Source organism: Zea mays, chromosome 1 (assembly GCF_902167145.1).
Source record: "Zea mays cultivar B73 chromosome 1, Zm-B73-REFERENCE-NAM-5.0, whole genome shotgun sequence".
NCBI classification, from domain to species: Eukaryota; Viridiplantae; Streptophyta; class Magnoliopsida; order Poales; family Poaceae; genus Zea; species Zea mays.
Window position 1 is genome coordinate 234735507 of NC_050096.1, and position 14867 is coordinate 234750373.

At 47.9% G+C, this 14867-nt stretch overlaps 1 protein-coding gene across 3 annotated transcripts; it reads right to left on the reverse strand.

The window, feature by feature from the left end:
* Positions 1–528: 528 nt before the first annotated feature.
* On the reverse strand, positions 529–13789 carry LOC100274531 (putative protein arginine N-methyltransferase 6). 3 transcript variants are annotated; one of them, XR_004856157.1, is made up of 15 exons: positions 13482–13789; positions 12812–12877; positions 12630–12698; positions 10546–10581; positions 5557–5622; positions 5291–5359; positions 5128–5205; positions 4964–5042; positions 4743–4837; positions 4479–4563; positions 2097–2629; positions 1926–2006; positions 1416–1609; positions 1170–1288; positions 529–1078 (listed from the first exon to the last, which is right to left on the reverse strand). XR_004856157.1 is itself a non-coding variant. In NM_001148888.1 (13 exons), the coding sequence occupies exons 1-13, from the start codon at positions 13692–13694 to the stop codon at positions 1036–1038; spliced, it is 1212 nt and encodes a 403-aa protein (NP_001142360.1). In that variant the 5' UTR covers positions 13695–13740; the 3' UTR covers positions 621–1035. The 3 variants fall into 3 exon arrangements, 1 of the variants encoding a protein (NP_001142360.1); XR_004856156.1 differs by having other exon boundaries at positions 1926–2629; NM_001148888.1 differs by lacking the exons at positions 1926–2006; positions 2097–2629 and having other exon boundaries at positions 621–1078; positions 13482–13740.
* Between the last annotated feature and the right edge of the window lie 1078 nt (positions 13790–14867).

Below are 14867 nucleotides of genomic sequence, written 5' to 3' on the forward strand. Positions count from 1 at the left end.
TTCCAAATAAAAATCTATAAAACATTCCAAATAAAAATCTATAAAAAAAGTTGGCATGACGCTGAGTTGGTTGTAAATTGACAGAGACTACATTGAGAAGAATTATGGTAAATACAAGACGGTGGTAGATATATACCAGACTTTAGTTGATGTGGCAGTAGATATAAGCGAGGTGTATTGGATCCAACCATAATCCTTTCTATCATAGTGAGAACCAGCAATCGCATAACTCAATTATTTAAAGGTGAGACAAAAAATAATTAAATGCGAAAATAAAATAGGAACACATATTGAAAAAAAAACACAATATCACACTTGGAGAGGGGACACATAATGAGGAATGCTATACATTGTAGATGAAAATAACAGTTCTTAAGCAGGATGTTAGACTTACGGATGTTACGCAAATAAATTAAGTGAGGGGGTGAAAGTGAAAAAAGAATATAGTATATGCAGTAATATGTCCGCTGTCATCAACGGAACCTAGTAAATCAAATACGTATGATTATTAAGGAGCTAATGGCCAAATTGAAACAAACTGACATTCACCATGCATTCTACTTGTCCAGACACCATGCACATTTTATTCATGCATTTTACTCTTCAAAAACTCCACTCGTAAAAATTCAATGCTACCATTTGTAAAATCATACCGTCTATGCTGCACTACACGCTGCAGAAGCGTTACAATGAATGAGCAGTCTATTATGGGGAATAAAGTACCAGCAGCTTGTACCTATTCAAAAGAACAAAAAAAAAAAGAAAACGGTACTACTCTTGTCAACATGTTCTATGTTTTGTTCGTCAATTTGAGTTTGGAGCCAAAGATTCACATATTACTTGTCGAGGCCCACTACCATTTTGATCAAGCTGCACTCGAAATGGCACTCCATTTTTTATCAATTTGCTACCACGACAACCCAGTACAGTCAGAATGCTCCTAAACCGCAATGACCAGCAGCAAGGTTGTCCTTCATACAAAACAGATTTGAGCCTATTCAGAAAGAAGGTTACTATGTTTCAGTTTCCCCCAGATTATCGCATCACAGATTCTTTGACATACCATTGGTCGCCAGTACTGCAAGGACGGGTGAAATCCAGCGTTATTCAAGCTTGAAAATAACCAAACATATGAGAAAGCTGAAATAAACCAGAACAAGAAGGCTCACAAGTATTTCAGGCAGATGTTAAGGAAGCGAGCATGTTGCTGGCTCTGGGAGATAGTAACAGAGCCTTCTATGATCTGATCTTTGTTTAGTTCTATAGGTTCAAACAAGTACAAAAGGGTCTGACAAAAAACAACTATGAATCAGTATTGTGGATGTTAACAATATAATCGTGTACGAAGTTCAACAGAATCATACCTATATCTTTAGGTAAAAGAAAAACAATATGATACTGTGTAAAACAATCACCTGCTGCCAGTGAGTAGGGGCATCCTCTGGTGCAGTTGAAAGAACAATAGAGACATCTGGTTTTCTCTTCCTATTGCTTGGGCTGGCATTTTGGGTGTTCTCATCCAATGATTGACTAGGTTGCTTCTTCGATTTCTGGCGTACTGGTCCATTGAACTCAACATCGAACCAAAATGCAAAACCATGCAATGGAGCTAAAAAAATAACACAAGATAACGAGAGCATGATTGGCACTATTATCCCATCTACACTAAGTAACACCTACATGATATAAACACAATCACGACAAAGATCAAGCACGCTAAATCAATATAATTTCCATTGAGCAATTACCATCGTAAAAGTTTTATGGCAATGTGACTAAGCAAGAGAGTTCACTACGATAAAGCAGTTAACCAAGACATGGCAGCAGAAGAAAGCTGGCCAAACAAAGTAGAGGTTTAGATCATGATAGTGGCATCAAAAGTGTGCGGTTGCTCAGACTGTGGTGCTAAATTAATTTAACTATACCTGTATCAGATCAAACACCACATGTAGCACATTATATTCCACCAATCATGGGTAAAAACTAAACTCTGATCAGGCCTGTAACTGGGCAAGCAGTCACAAAATTATAAGATAAGCCAGATTAATATATCTCCATAATTAGCTACACAGAAGAGGTGGATTTATTAGCACCACCTCAAAATAAGTCACATGTATGAAAGATTCTCTCAAATGCTCTTGTTGATTGCATTCCAGCTCAAGCATTAGAACATCATATCCTAACTTCCCAAAGCATTAGAACATTGTATCCTTATATAATGTTTTAGGAAATTTGTAGTAGTTACAAGAAATTAGAAACATCCTGGATTGATATACATGGAAAAAGTAGCATGCCATCCTCATTCTCAGCGTTGGGAAATACAACTTACAACTAAGGCTCATCCCTTTAACTGAAAGCACTGAAAAAAGTCTCTCATCACAGTGCATGTCTAATCCCAATTACAGCTAACAACCGAGTGCAAAACAGGAAGAAAGCAGTATATGCATGCTTTGAAACGAGTGTAGGCTTATAAAAAGGGTAGACACAATGTCGGAGGCTCCCACATGAGTGGGGTCTCGGAAAGGGATAAACCAAGGCAAGCTTTTCCCACGAAAATGTGGAGAGGTTACTTCGAACCCATGACTTGGTGACTTGGTGAAACAGCTCTCACTACTGCACCAGGTCTGCCCTATAAAAACCAAAATCACCCAGAATCTAAGATGCCGAATAAAAAGAAATGAAGTACTTCAAACAAGAGTGAATAATTAGATGTACTTCAAACAAGTGATACCATGTTAGGAGAGTGTGAAATTGTTACGAACACGGATATTTGACAAGATAGATCTGGTACTCGTGCTCCCGTAGGAGGCCCTTGAGTAAAACCAAATCTATTCTTCTTGCCTGCCTTCTAATGACCCCCACCTCTCATTATATAGAGGTGGTTAACCTAACCCTAATGACCTAGCTAATTGGCTTAGGGCCCATAACAGCCCTAACATTCCACCCCTCCATAAAAACAGCTCGCCCGCGAGCTGTGAACACGACCAACGATGACTCGGCTCGAAAACTAAAACGACACTAATACTGAGTCTTTTACATCTCAACTTAGTATTTTATTCACCTAAAACAATTAATTTAGAGTTGTAAAAAGAAAATAGTGGGACACATCGCAATTACTTTGCCCACTTCGGTCCAAATTGGAACCAAGAAGACCCATTAGTCGAAGGCCTGGCCTAGATTGGAACCCTAGGCAGCTAGCTTGGCCAACACAGTCCACGAGCAGATCCCCGAGAAGGGGAGGACCGGTCGGCTGGTTCGCCCACCCGCCACCATGCCGAGCTCCCCGAAGGTCTTTTTCACCTCCTTGTACCGTGTGATGGCGCACTGCGCTGGCTGCCCTCTTCGCTGGCCTTCTCTGCGGCCTACCTCCTCGTCGGCCTCGTTAGCTTCGTTGCCGCCGCCTTCGACTTGGCTCTGATGGCAGGACAATCCCATGGCTGCGGAAGTCATGCGTCACGGAGGGGTTGCTCCGCCCGCATGGGCCCTGCGGCGGCGGCCCCCCCCCCCCTCCCCCAGTCTCCAATCCCGATCAAGCCGCGCCCGAGGACGCCACACCGTGGCTCTGCGCCACGATGGACAAGCTGGAGGAGCGTCTTCTCAAGAGGCTGGACGAGGCGTACGCGGCGGCACTAGCCCGAGGCACCAACCTCTCTGACCCCGGTCACGCCAGCGAGGGCGGATTTGCCAACCTCCGTCGCCTCGAGTACTCCCTCGCGGGGCTCGTCTGCCTCCTCCAGAGCACCACTATCGCTGCCCATGTGGCCGCCTCCGTCGGTTGCGCCCAGGTCTCCTTCGCCGCTCGTGCTCACGTTGTATGTGCCCAAGCCGCCCGTGGTAGAAGCAAAGGAGCTGAACCACGCCTACTCAGGCTTGGCCAGACGAGCGTCGTGGGAATCCAGTCTGTTATTTATGGTTTGCAGTTGCGCCAGGATGCGATCAAGTTTCTCCACAACAGAGAGGGTCCCCAGATCGTTGTTGGCGCCGTACATGGCCGACGATGTGCCAGCCTGGCTCCAATACCAAATTGTTATGAACACAGATATTTGACAAGATAGATCCGGTACTTGCCCTCCCATAGGAGGCCCTTGAGTAAAACCAAATATATTCTTCTTGCCTGCCTTCTAATGACCCCCACCTCTCATTATATAGAGGTGGTTAACCTAACCCTAATGACCTAGCTAATGGGCTTAGGGCCCATAACGGCCCGTAACAGAAATGGCAGGTCATCAATTCCATAGGGCCCAAAGGGCAAATGTACATAGGGTAAGTTTACAGAGAGAACCCTAAATCCTAGAGAAAATACAATACAATGAAGGAACTATATATATACACTAACAATCTCAATGTGTACACTATCAAATATAAGTCAAGGAAAACAGTTGTGCAAATCTAATAGATAGAATCATGATTTATTTTCATCATACATATATGATATACGTGTTTCATATATATGTAAGAAAAGAACTAGTACAACTTACCTTGTAACATTGACGTAAATTTAAATGCAGCAGTGATGGTTTCGAGCTTCTGAGCTTGTATGGTATAACAATCCACCTGTGCAACCTGCTCCAGGAACCAAAGTAAGTTGTAGTTCCAAAAAAATAAGGTCATTTTGCACATGCAGAGCTAGAATTAGGACTAAGACAAGGATGATATGCTGGAGCCTAAGTGATGTGTGTGTAAAATGCATGGCAAGCTGACAGGAAAATGTGCTTCTGGCAGAACAAATAATTGAGACTCACCACTGCTGGCCATGTCAAGACATTCTCTCCACTAATTGTCTCAACTGATGGCTCCATAAACGCACATAGTTTCGCAAGAGGCATCATAGAGGACACTGAAGTAAAGGGAGAGAGAAAAGGGTTACCCTGTGAGAAATACTACAGCCAGAGTTACGCACATGACAAACAAACTAAGCCAGCTTATATACTTTCAGAGAGAGAAAGGGGAGAATTCAACTCACTTTTTATGCCATATACATCTCGCCAGAAGTAAATACTATCATGGTATCTTTGAGAATTCGTAACAGGTGCCATGTAAAGCTGCAACAGAAATACTCCTTGCATCTCAACCTCAAAACTATACAAACTAGTTAAATGTTATATAATGCTTTTATCAAACTCCTACCGATGCATGCGATGGAAGAATAAGACCTCCTGGCTTAAGCCATTTGTCCCTAGCAAAAATTACACTTCCCAGCATACTCTGCACCAATTTCAAGAATAGCACTGATGTGAAGTGAGAATAGAATTAGCCCAACTGTACAAACTATAGAGATGCTGATATATACCTCATACAAAAGCATGTAGCCCATCCATTCAGATATGATGACATCAACTTTTTCTTCAATATCGACATCCTGCATTTAAATCAAAGAGACAAAGACAATTATGTTGCATAGCACAGTGAAGGGAAACCGACAACAATATAGAATTTGACGGATGGTGATTACTGGCTAAACTGATAGGTATGAACAAAAGGTAACAAAAATACAAAAAAAGCTTTGGGTATATGCAAACAGTGACAAAATGGCAAAAACTTGACAGAGACGTGTACCTCAATTCGGCCATGCAAAACCACAACTTTGTCAGACAGCTCATTCTCTCTTACAATCTCCATAGCCTAAAATTGTTTAGTTTAAAAGAATGTTCTCCATCAGCATTCGTAGAACTAATAGAAACTAATAATAAGATACAGAAGTAATACTACAGATAGTATACAAAAAAAACATGGGGAAAATTAAGAACAAAACTATTTGATTGTAAAGGCATGCTCTCCATGTTGTATTTCACTATCATTGACAGGAAGCACTCTGTCATGTACGGGCAAACGTATAGGCGCCGTAGTGACATCAGGCGCGCGGCACAGGAAGGTGCCACCGTTAGTGGCCAGATTTAGAAATAGAAGATTAGTTTCCTTTCCACGCCTTAAATCTAGAGTGATTAGTTGGCACATTGGTGGCCAGATTTAGAAATAGAAGATTAGTTTCCTTTCCATGCCTTAAATCTAGGAGTGATTAGTTGGGGCGTTGGCCATATATATTGTAACCAAACTTGGAGGAAAGGAAGGGAAGAAATCAGTTATCCCAAACTTGCTCTCTCTCTCTCTCTCTCCCGCGTACTCTCAAGCCGTTGGTGAGGAATTCCCTCACGGTGAAGGCCTGGAGGCTGGAGCGCGACTACGGACTGCGTAGTCGCGGTCCGGCATTGTTAGGTGCCGAGGCGCTTAACAACCTGGCCCACCACCATCGCCGCCAACCTCCACTGCCTCCTCCACGCAGCCGCTACCAATGGCGGAACCCACCATCAAGGATGTCATGGAGGCGCTGCAATTGATCACCACGGAGATGTCCACCCTGAAGGCCGAGATGGCTGCGATGAAGGAGAAGTCATCCCCGTCATCGGCGGACAGCAGAGGCGCTCGTTAGGAGGGGCCTCACGATCTCGAGCGCCCTCCCAAATTCCAGAAATTGGATTTTCCCCGCTACGACGGCAAGTCTGATCCGATGATCTTCATCAACAAGTGTGAATCGTACTTTCGCCAACAGCGCACCATGGCGGAGGAGCGCGTGTGGATTGCGTCGTACAACCTGGAGGATGTCGCCCAACTCTGGTACATTCAGCTCCAGGAGGACGAGGGCACGCCACCATGGGGGCGTTTCAAAGAGCCACTCAACCTTCGGTTCGGGCCGCCTCTCCGATCGGTGCCCCTGTTCGAGTTGGCGGAGTGCCGCTGCACGGGGACGGTGGAGGACTACTCCAACCGATTCCAGGCTCTCCTGCCCCACGTGGGTCACCTCGAGGAGGGCCAGCGCGTCCAGCTGTACACGGGCGGCCTCCTCCCTCAGATGAGCTACGTCGTCAGCATCCACAACCCGGAGACGCTCGCCGGGGCCATGAGTCTCGCCCAGCAGGTCGAGATCATGGGGTTAGCCTAGTCGACTCAGCCCCCTGCCCGCGGCGACCCTCGCGCCTTGCTGGCCGTGACAAGCGCGCAGGGCCCTCGCCCACCGCTGCCTGCACCACCGGCGGGTGCAGCACTGCCTCGGCTGGAAGGCCAGCCGTTGAAGCGCCTGTCACAGGAGGAACATGCGGAACGGCGACGCCTCGGTCTTTGTTTCAATTGCAATGAACCGTACTCCCGCGGACACAACTGTGTCTGCCAACGCATTTTCTTCGTGGAAGGCGTCGAAATCGCAGGCGCCGACGACGATCGGGTCGCCGATGAACTGGAAGAGGCCGCTCCTGTCTTCTCACTTCAGGCTATTGCGGGCGTCCCCATCTGCAAATCCATGCAGGTGCGGGTATCGTTGGGCGCCTCCACCCTCGTCGCACTCCTCGATACGGGTTCCATGCACAACTTCATCGCCGAAGCTGCGGCGTGCCGCACCGTACTGCAGATCCAGCCCCGTCCACGTCTCACGGCGATTGTGGCCAAATGGGAGCGCGTCATCTGCCCCGACGTCATCTAGTGCGCCCCGCTCATCATCGAGGGCAATCGGTTCTCCGTCGACCTCTTCGTCATGCCGCTCACCGGGTATGATTTGGTCTTGGGGACCCAGTGGATGGTCACCCTTGGCCGAATCAGTTGGGACTTCATCGGTCGCACCATCTCCTTCACCCACCAAGGTCGGCTGGTGTGCTGGTCCGACATCGTAGAGCGCCCGGAGCCGCTGGTCGCTGCAGCCACATCACCGGAGGGCCTCCTCGACGACCTGCTCCACGCCTTCGACGGCATCTTCGCTGAGCCAGCCAGGCTTCCCCCACAGCGGGCTCGGGACCATGCCATCGTCCTCAAACCGGGGGCTGCACCGGTGGCGGTGAGGCCCTGCCGCTACCCAACGACGCACAAGGACAAGTTGGAGCGGCAGTGCGCTGCCATGCTCGCCCAAGGCATCGTCTGTCGCAGCGATTCGGCGTTCTCCTCGTCGGTGTTGCTCGTCAAGAAGCAGGATGGGGCTTGGCGGTTTTGTGTCGACTACCGCGCCCTCAACGCCCTCACCGTCAAGGACGCCTTCCCCATCCCTATCGTCGTCGAGCTCCTCGACGAGCTGCACGACGCACGGTACTTCACCAAGCTGGACTTACGCTTCGGCTACCACCAAGTCCGAATGCGGCCGACGGATGTCCACAAGACGGCGTTCCGCACCCACGACGGCCTCTATGAGTTCTTGGTGATGCCGTTCGGGCTTTGCAACGCCTCGGCGACATTCCAAGCGCTCATGAACGATGTCCTTCAGCCGTTCCTCCGCCGGTTCATTTTGGTCTTTTTATGATATTTTAATTTATAGCAAGACATGGGCAGATCACTTGCGACACATCTGCGCCATCCTCGACGAGCTGCGCCGCCACGTCCTCTTCATCAAGCGGTCCAAGTGCACCTTTGGCTCCCCCTCAGTGGCATACTTGGGCCACATTATCTCGGCTCAGGGGGTGGCCATGGATTCGGCCAAGGTGCAGGCCATCCACAACTGGCTGGCCCCTCGCTCGGCGCGCACGATGCGCAGCTTCTTGGGCCTCACCGGGTACTACCGCCAGTTCGTCCACGACTACGGCAAGATTGCGGCACCCCTCACCTCGCTCCTCAAGGAGGGGTTCTTATGTAATGACGACGCTCAGGTGGCCTTCCAGGCACTTACGGCCGCCGTGACGTCGGCCCCCGTGCTGGCATTGCCTGACTTCACCAAGGGGTTCATCGTCGAGTGCGACGCGTCCACCCATGGCTTTGGGGCGGTCCTTCTCCAAGATCAGCATTCGATCGCCTACTTCAGTAGGCCGGTCGCGCCAGGCCACCGCTCCTTGGCAGCTTATGAGCGAGAGCTCATTGGGCAGGTCCACGCCGTCCGCCACTGGCGGTCGTACCTGTGGGGTCGACCGTATATCGTCCGCACTGACCACTACAGCCTAAAGTTCCTCCTCGACCAGTGCCTTGCGACGATCTCGCAGTACCACTGGGTGGGCAAGCTCCTCGGCTTCGACTTCACGGTCAAGTACAAGTCGGCGCCGCCAACACCGTCGCTGATACCCTGTCTCGACGCGATACCTGCAAGGAGGGGTCGACGTTTTGGCAAGAGTTGATGAGGCTAACCGAGGCCAAACTACAGATGGTGACCGCCTTCCACCCCCAGTCGGACGGCCAAACCGAGGCGGCCAACAAAGTCATCGTCATGTACCTCCGGTGCTTCACGGGGGACCGGCCCAAGCAATGGTTGTGTTGGTTGCCATGGGCAGAGTACGTCTACAACACGGCGTACCAGTCGTTGCTCCGGGACACCCCCTTCAAGGTGGTGTATGGCCGAGATCCTCCATCCATCCGGTCCTACGAACCAGGGGAGGTGGCCGCTGTGGCCAAGACCATGGCTGCTCGGGAGGAGCTCCTCGCAGATGTCCGCTACCGGCTGGAGCAAGCTCAAGTCGTCCAGAAGAAGTTCTACAACCGGCTGCAACGACCGGTCTCCTATGTCGTGGGCGACTGGGTGCTTCTACGCCTTCGACAGCACGTTGTCGCTTCCCTACCGCAGTTGTCCAAGGGCAAGCTCAAGCCGCGTTTCGTCGGGTTGTACCGCATCACCGAGTGCATCAACGAGGCTGTTGTCCGCCTCGCCTTGCCCCCGCGTGCCAAGCTGCATGATGTCTTCCATGTTGGGCTTCTTAAGAAGTTCGTCGGCAATCCACCAGAGGTGCCTCCCCCACTGCCACACATGCTTCACGGGGTTGTGGCTCCAGAACCGGAGCACGTTGTACGCTTCCGCTTGGCGCGCGGTGTCCGCCAGGTGCTCATCCACTGAAAGGGTCAGACCGCTGCTTCTACGACTTGGGAGGATGTGGCTGATTTCCACGACAAGTTTCCCCAATTTCAGCTCGAGGACGAGCTGGACGTCGAGGGGGGAGAGATGTCATGTACGGGCAAACGTATAGGCGTCGTCGTGACATCAGGCGCGCAGCAGAGCGTGCTACTCGTGCGGCACAGGAAGGTGCCACTGTTAGTGGCCAGATTTAGAAATAGAAGATTAGTTTCCTTTCCATGCCTTAAATCTATGAGTGATTAGTTGGGACATTGGTGGACAGATTTAGAAATAGAAGATTAGTTTCCTTTCCATGCCTTAAATCTAGGAGTGATTAGTTGGGGCATTGGCCATATACATTGTAACCAAACTTGGAGGAAAGGAAGGGAAGAAATCAGTTATCCCAAACTTGCTCTCTCTCCTGCGTACTCTCAAGCCGCCGGTGAGGAATTCCCTTACGGTGAAGGCCTGGAGCGCGACTACGCAGTCCGGCGTTGTTAGGTGCTGAGGCGCTTGACACACTCTTTCCTACTGGGACAGCCAAGCTAAAAAATGTTGCTCTAAGCATTTTTTTTGTTCTCACGAGTTCCTAAGTATAGAGAAGGGCTGGGAAGATGGGTCTTTTCAATTCAAAGTTTATTCTCCAATTTGACAGTGTAAGTTAATACATCTGTGCAGCAAAAAACTACTGACTCAGCAAAACATGTTTGTAGATTGGCAATACCAACTAAAAGGGAAAATAGGGAGCGAGAAGAGTTTACCTGAAATGCAATATCACTTGCATCAACTGCATAAACCTGAGAACATAATAAACTCATTCAAGGAGATGAATAATACAGAATAAAAACAAATAAAATCATTCATCTATAACAATAAATATTTCACCACATGTAGTACATAACTTAATAACAAATTACAGCACCCATCCAAAAAGAACTACATGCACTTAAAAAAATAGTCAAATGTCTCTGCAACAAGGTTATTAAAACGACGAAACGTTGAAACGCTCATGGGTGAGTTTTAACTTTTAAAAGGTTTAAACAAAGTTTAAACGTAGTTTTAAACAACATAGAGAAATTTCAATATATCATAATTTCATGCGATTATATCAAGTCAAATACCAAACAACCAACATAAGTTCACATAATAATATTGTGCAAAATGACATGTCCACAACCACATTACCACAATAACACAAGTTCAACTAATAGCAAGTCGATAACTGCAAACAAAGTGGAATGAGATGTCTAATAGTCCACGATCACAAACATAGCACAAAAGCAACTAAAAGCTGTTTGCTTGAGCAACAGGAACAGACGCAAAGCTGTTTGCTTGAGCAACTGCTGAAGCAACAGCAAGCGAGGAACAGTGGGACAGACGCAAAGCGAGCAACAGGAACAGACGCAAAGCTCTTTGCTTGAGCAACTGCTGAAGCAACAGCAAGCGAGGAACAGCGGGGCAGCGGGAGTGCGGGACAGCGAGGCAACATCAAGCGAGCAACAGCAAGCGGACAGTGGGACAGGCTTGTGGGCGGACAGCGGGAGTGCGGGACAGGGCGGCCGGACAGCAAGCGAGCAACAGCAAGCCAAAGGAGGCGGGGCTGGCGGCGGCCAGACAGCGGGAGTGCGGGACAGGGCGGCCGGACAACAAGTGAGCAACAACAAGCCAAAGGAGGCGGGGCTGGCGGCGGGCGGACAGCGGGGCTAGTGGCGGGCGGACAGGCGGGGCTGAGCGGCTGAGCAAGGGGGAGGGAGGAGGCTGCACGGGGGAGAAGGCGGCGGCCTGGAGCGCGGCCGGGGGAGGGAGGAGGCTGCACGGGGAGAAGCGGCGGCCTGGAGCTCGAACGCGGCCTGGAGTGCGACCAGAGAGCGCCAACCCTAGACCTGGGCGGTTGGGCGGGAATTGGGCTGGGCCAAATTCTAGCAGGTGGCAAATAAAACGCTCAAAACGCGACGTTTCACTCTATACCGCGTTTAAATGTCAAAACGCGACGTTTAAACGACATTAAACGACGTTTTACAAAGAATCGCAAAACGTTTTGTCGTTTCAGTTTCTACCAGCGTTTTATAGTTTAAACGACGTTTAAACGTCGTTTTAATAAGCATGCTCTGCAACAAAGTTAAATACACTTTAAAACCGTTAAAGACCAAACATGAATGCTTCTAGTATTTAGTAATATTAAGCATAAGAGATATCCTGGTGCAGATAAAAATGATTAGTGCATTCACACAACATTATAGCCAACTGAATGAAATGTGCAATTTCTCAACTCAAGTATCCAACTATTACTATAATAGGTTAATCCAGAGTACAACGAAATTATTCGAATGTTCATAATTTAAATGCCATACTGCAAATAGCAGTGAGTACACAGAGGATGTTTGGTTTCTTAGAACAGTTGCACTGGACAGTATCAGCTGTTTTACCCGTTAATAGTAATAATGATTTAGAGACAATATTGTTTTGCCACTGGATTCTCATTGAGATGTTGGCCCCTCCCAGCTATCATTGTATGAATAACAGAGGGTGCCTTTATAATAATGTCAGAAAAATATATAATTTCGAGTCCTTCGTTAGCATATGTTTTTTCAAATATACAGTAACAAACCAAATAACCAAATATGGATTCAGCATCTTGATTAATGTTTTCCTGCTAAGTATCATTTCTCAAAGGTAGTGGTTCTTTTGGAGATGAGGTTTATGTGGATGGATGGTGCATGAGCAACAGCAGAAAATATGAGGAATATAGTAGCATCTATAGATAGAGGGATTAGAAACATCGTTTTGCTGCATTGATAAGATCATCAGAAACACAAACGTGTGCAATTAATAACTACGAACTTACACGAGTGGCACCAGCAAAAGCACAGAATATCGAAAGAACACCAGTGCCGCAACCCACATCCAAAACTACCTGAAGTTACCATTTTCATAGACCACAAGAGTTAACTGAGCAGAACAGAAAGCTATTACATATAATACAGGAAAACATCTACCCAGTACCATAAATTGCTAACCGAGTATTACCTTGCCTGAAATAAGATCTTTGTGATGCATTATGGCATTTCTGTAAGTACTAGTTCTCACATGATCCTGCAATCAGCAACCTAAAAATCAGTACCGAATTAGCAAAATGATGACATCCACTTGAATCACCTATAGAACATAAACCACAAAGTGGAATACATGTAGGGCTATTGGTTCATAAAACAACGAAACATTTCTCACATTAGGTTGTCTATAGCAGATAAGCATACAGCAGAAAATGTGTGGCACTCTGTGCCAGAGATGCTAGCTAAAGTCCCTGGTCTACCAATAAAACCCTGCCCGCAAGGCTAAAAATGGCCTATCAGCAGGCTCGCGAGAAGAAAACAACCTGCATGCATGGTCCCATGAAACTGTTGCAAAATTTCTCAGGCGCATACTGACCAAGTTAGCATGATCTCCAGGATATATCCGAGAATAACAGCAGTCAACTATGTAGTCTTGTACGCTAGCCGCTACGAAACTCGCAACAACAAGGAATCCCAGATGACACCCGTAGTTCGACGACGACGATCCCACGAATCCGATCCACAAATTGGCGCACGCGCTAAACGAAACAGAACCCTAACCCCGCCGACGCAATAAGAAACACATCCACCCAATTATCCCCGAGGGAGAAGCTAGAAATGTGCAAAGAATGTGGTGTAAAAACCTTGAGCATCTCCTCGTGGACGCCGATGTGTGAGTAGGCCTTGAAGTAGGCCACGTCGTAGTCGGTGCACGGCGGGGCGGCTAGGTGCGGATGTGCCCCCAGAGCCACCTGTCCCTGTGGAGACACCATGACGCCCCCGTGTCCTATTCCGCCGAGCCGCGGCCTGCGCGGCCGTGGCAGGTTGCCAATGCCGCCCGCAGCGCCGGTGAACATGAGGGTGGAGGCGTTTGTGTGGCGTCGGCAGCGAGGGGACTCTCGGGGGTCTCGGGGGAGAAGGCGGACTAATGTTTCAGTTGGGCCAACGGGCCGGCTTAGAAGGCATTCGAATAGGCTATGGACTATATGAGCTACATTGTCCGCGCAAGCCGCCCTTCTCCCCAAATCGGCCATTTTTGCTAGTAGAATCAAACGCAGTAGAAACTAAACCCGAATTTTTTGTTTTTTACCATTTTTCATCTAAACTTACATTTATACCCGTGGATGACTTATTTCAGGATTTGGACCCGAAGCTCAGCGCCATAGCCTATGGCGCCGAACTCTGACGTGGCGTCGGCGGCTAGCGTCGAGCTCTGACGTGGCGTCGGCGGCTAGCGGTGGCTAGGGCTGCCATGACGTCGACGTGGATTTCTAGCTCGGCGCCACAGATCTTGGCGCTGAGGTAGAAAGTCATATAAATCGGTTGTTCTGCTGGTCGAGAGCTGCGACCACCTCTTTTCTTAACTTTCTCTCCATTCCAATCTTCTTCAAAAACGACCAGATTCGAGTTGGAAAACTTTGTATACCAAGGTATGGTGTCTCACTGATTCGTTTGTTTTGTATATTGGGTTGTAATTTTTTTAATTATTAGTTTTGATTGTTGCTCCTAGGATATATAGTTTATATGATGACTACAGTTTATTAGATAGTTTGTGAAATACGATTATACAAAGATATGTGGCGTTTATAAAATCATTTATGTTATTTGCATATAGTTGTATTAATATATAATCATTTATTAGATGAAAGACATGTATCGGGAGGCGTTGTGGCAGAAGAGAGGTCGTCCTCGGGAGTTATATCTGGATGTATCTAGTAAGGATCCTCATGTTCCTCCTGATCTTCCTGTGTCTAACTGTGACTATGGCAGACCGGATTGGGTATGTCAATCCAAACATCTAGACATGGCTGCTTGCTGCTTCCAAACATCCAAGCTAGCCCTCTATAGGAGAGGAGTGTATCTGTCATCGTACCACATCTCCTCCAAAAACCGGTCGTGGGTCCGGACCCACGGAACATGCAACACCTAACAATCATAGTAATTTCATTAGTCAAATATACGTTGCATTTACTAATTTGAAATTTTAATATATATGCAAAAATTACCTCTCCCTCTGCGGTGAGACGGCC

What these genes read in the sequence shown, in the direction of transcription:
- LOC100274531 (NM_001148888.1), bottom strand. Translation starts at nt 13,694, where the DNA reads ATGTTCACCGGCGCTGCGGGCGGCATTGGCAACCTGCCACGGCCGCGC. An exon ending in TCCACGAGGAGATGCTCAAG is followed by an intron (nt 12,878 to 13,481) that starts GTTTTTACACCA and finishes TGCTGATTGCAG; the next exon opens with GATCATGTGAGAACTAGTAC. An exon ending in TCTTGACATGGCCAGCAGTG is followed by an intron (nt 4,564 to 4,742) that starts GTGAGTCTCAAT and finishes TTCCTGGAGCAG; the next exon opens with GTTGCACAGGTGGATTGTTA.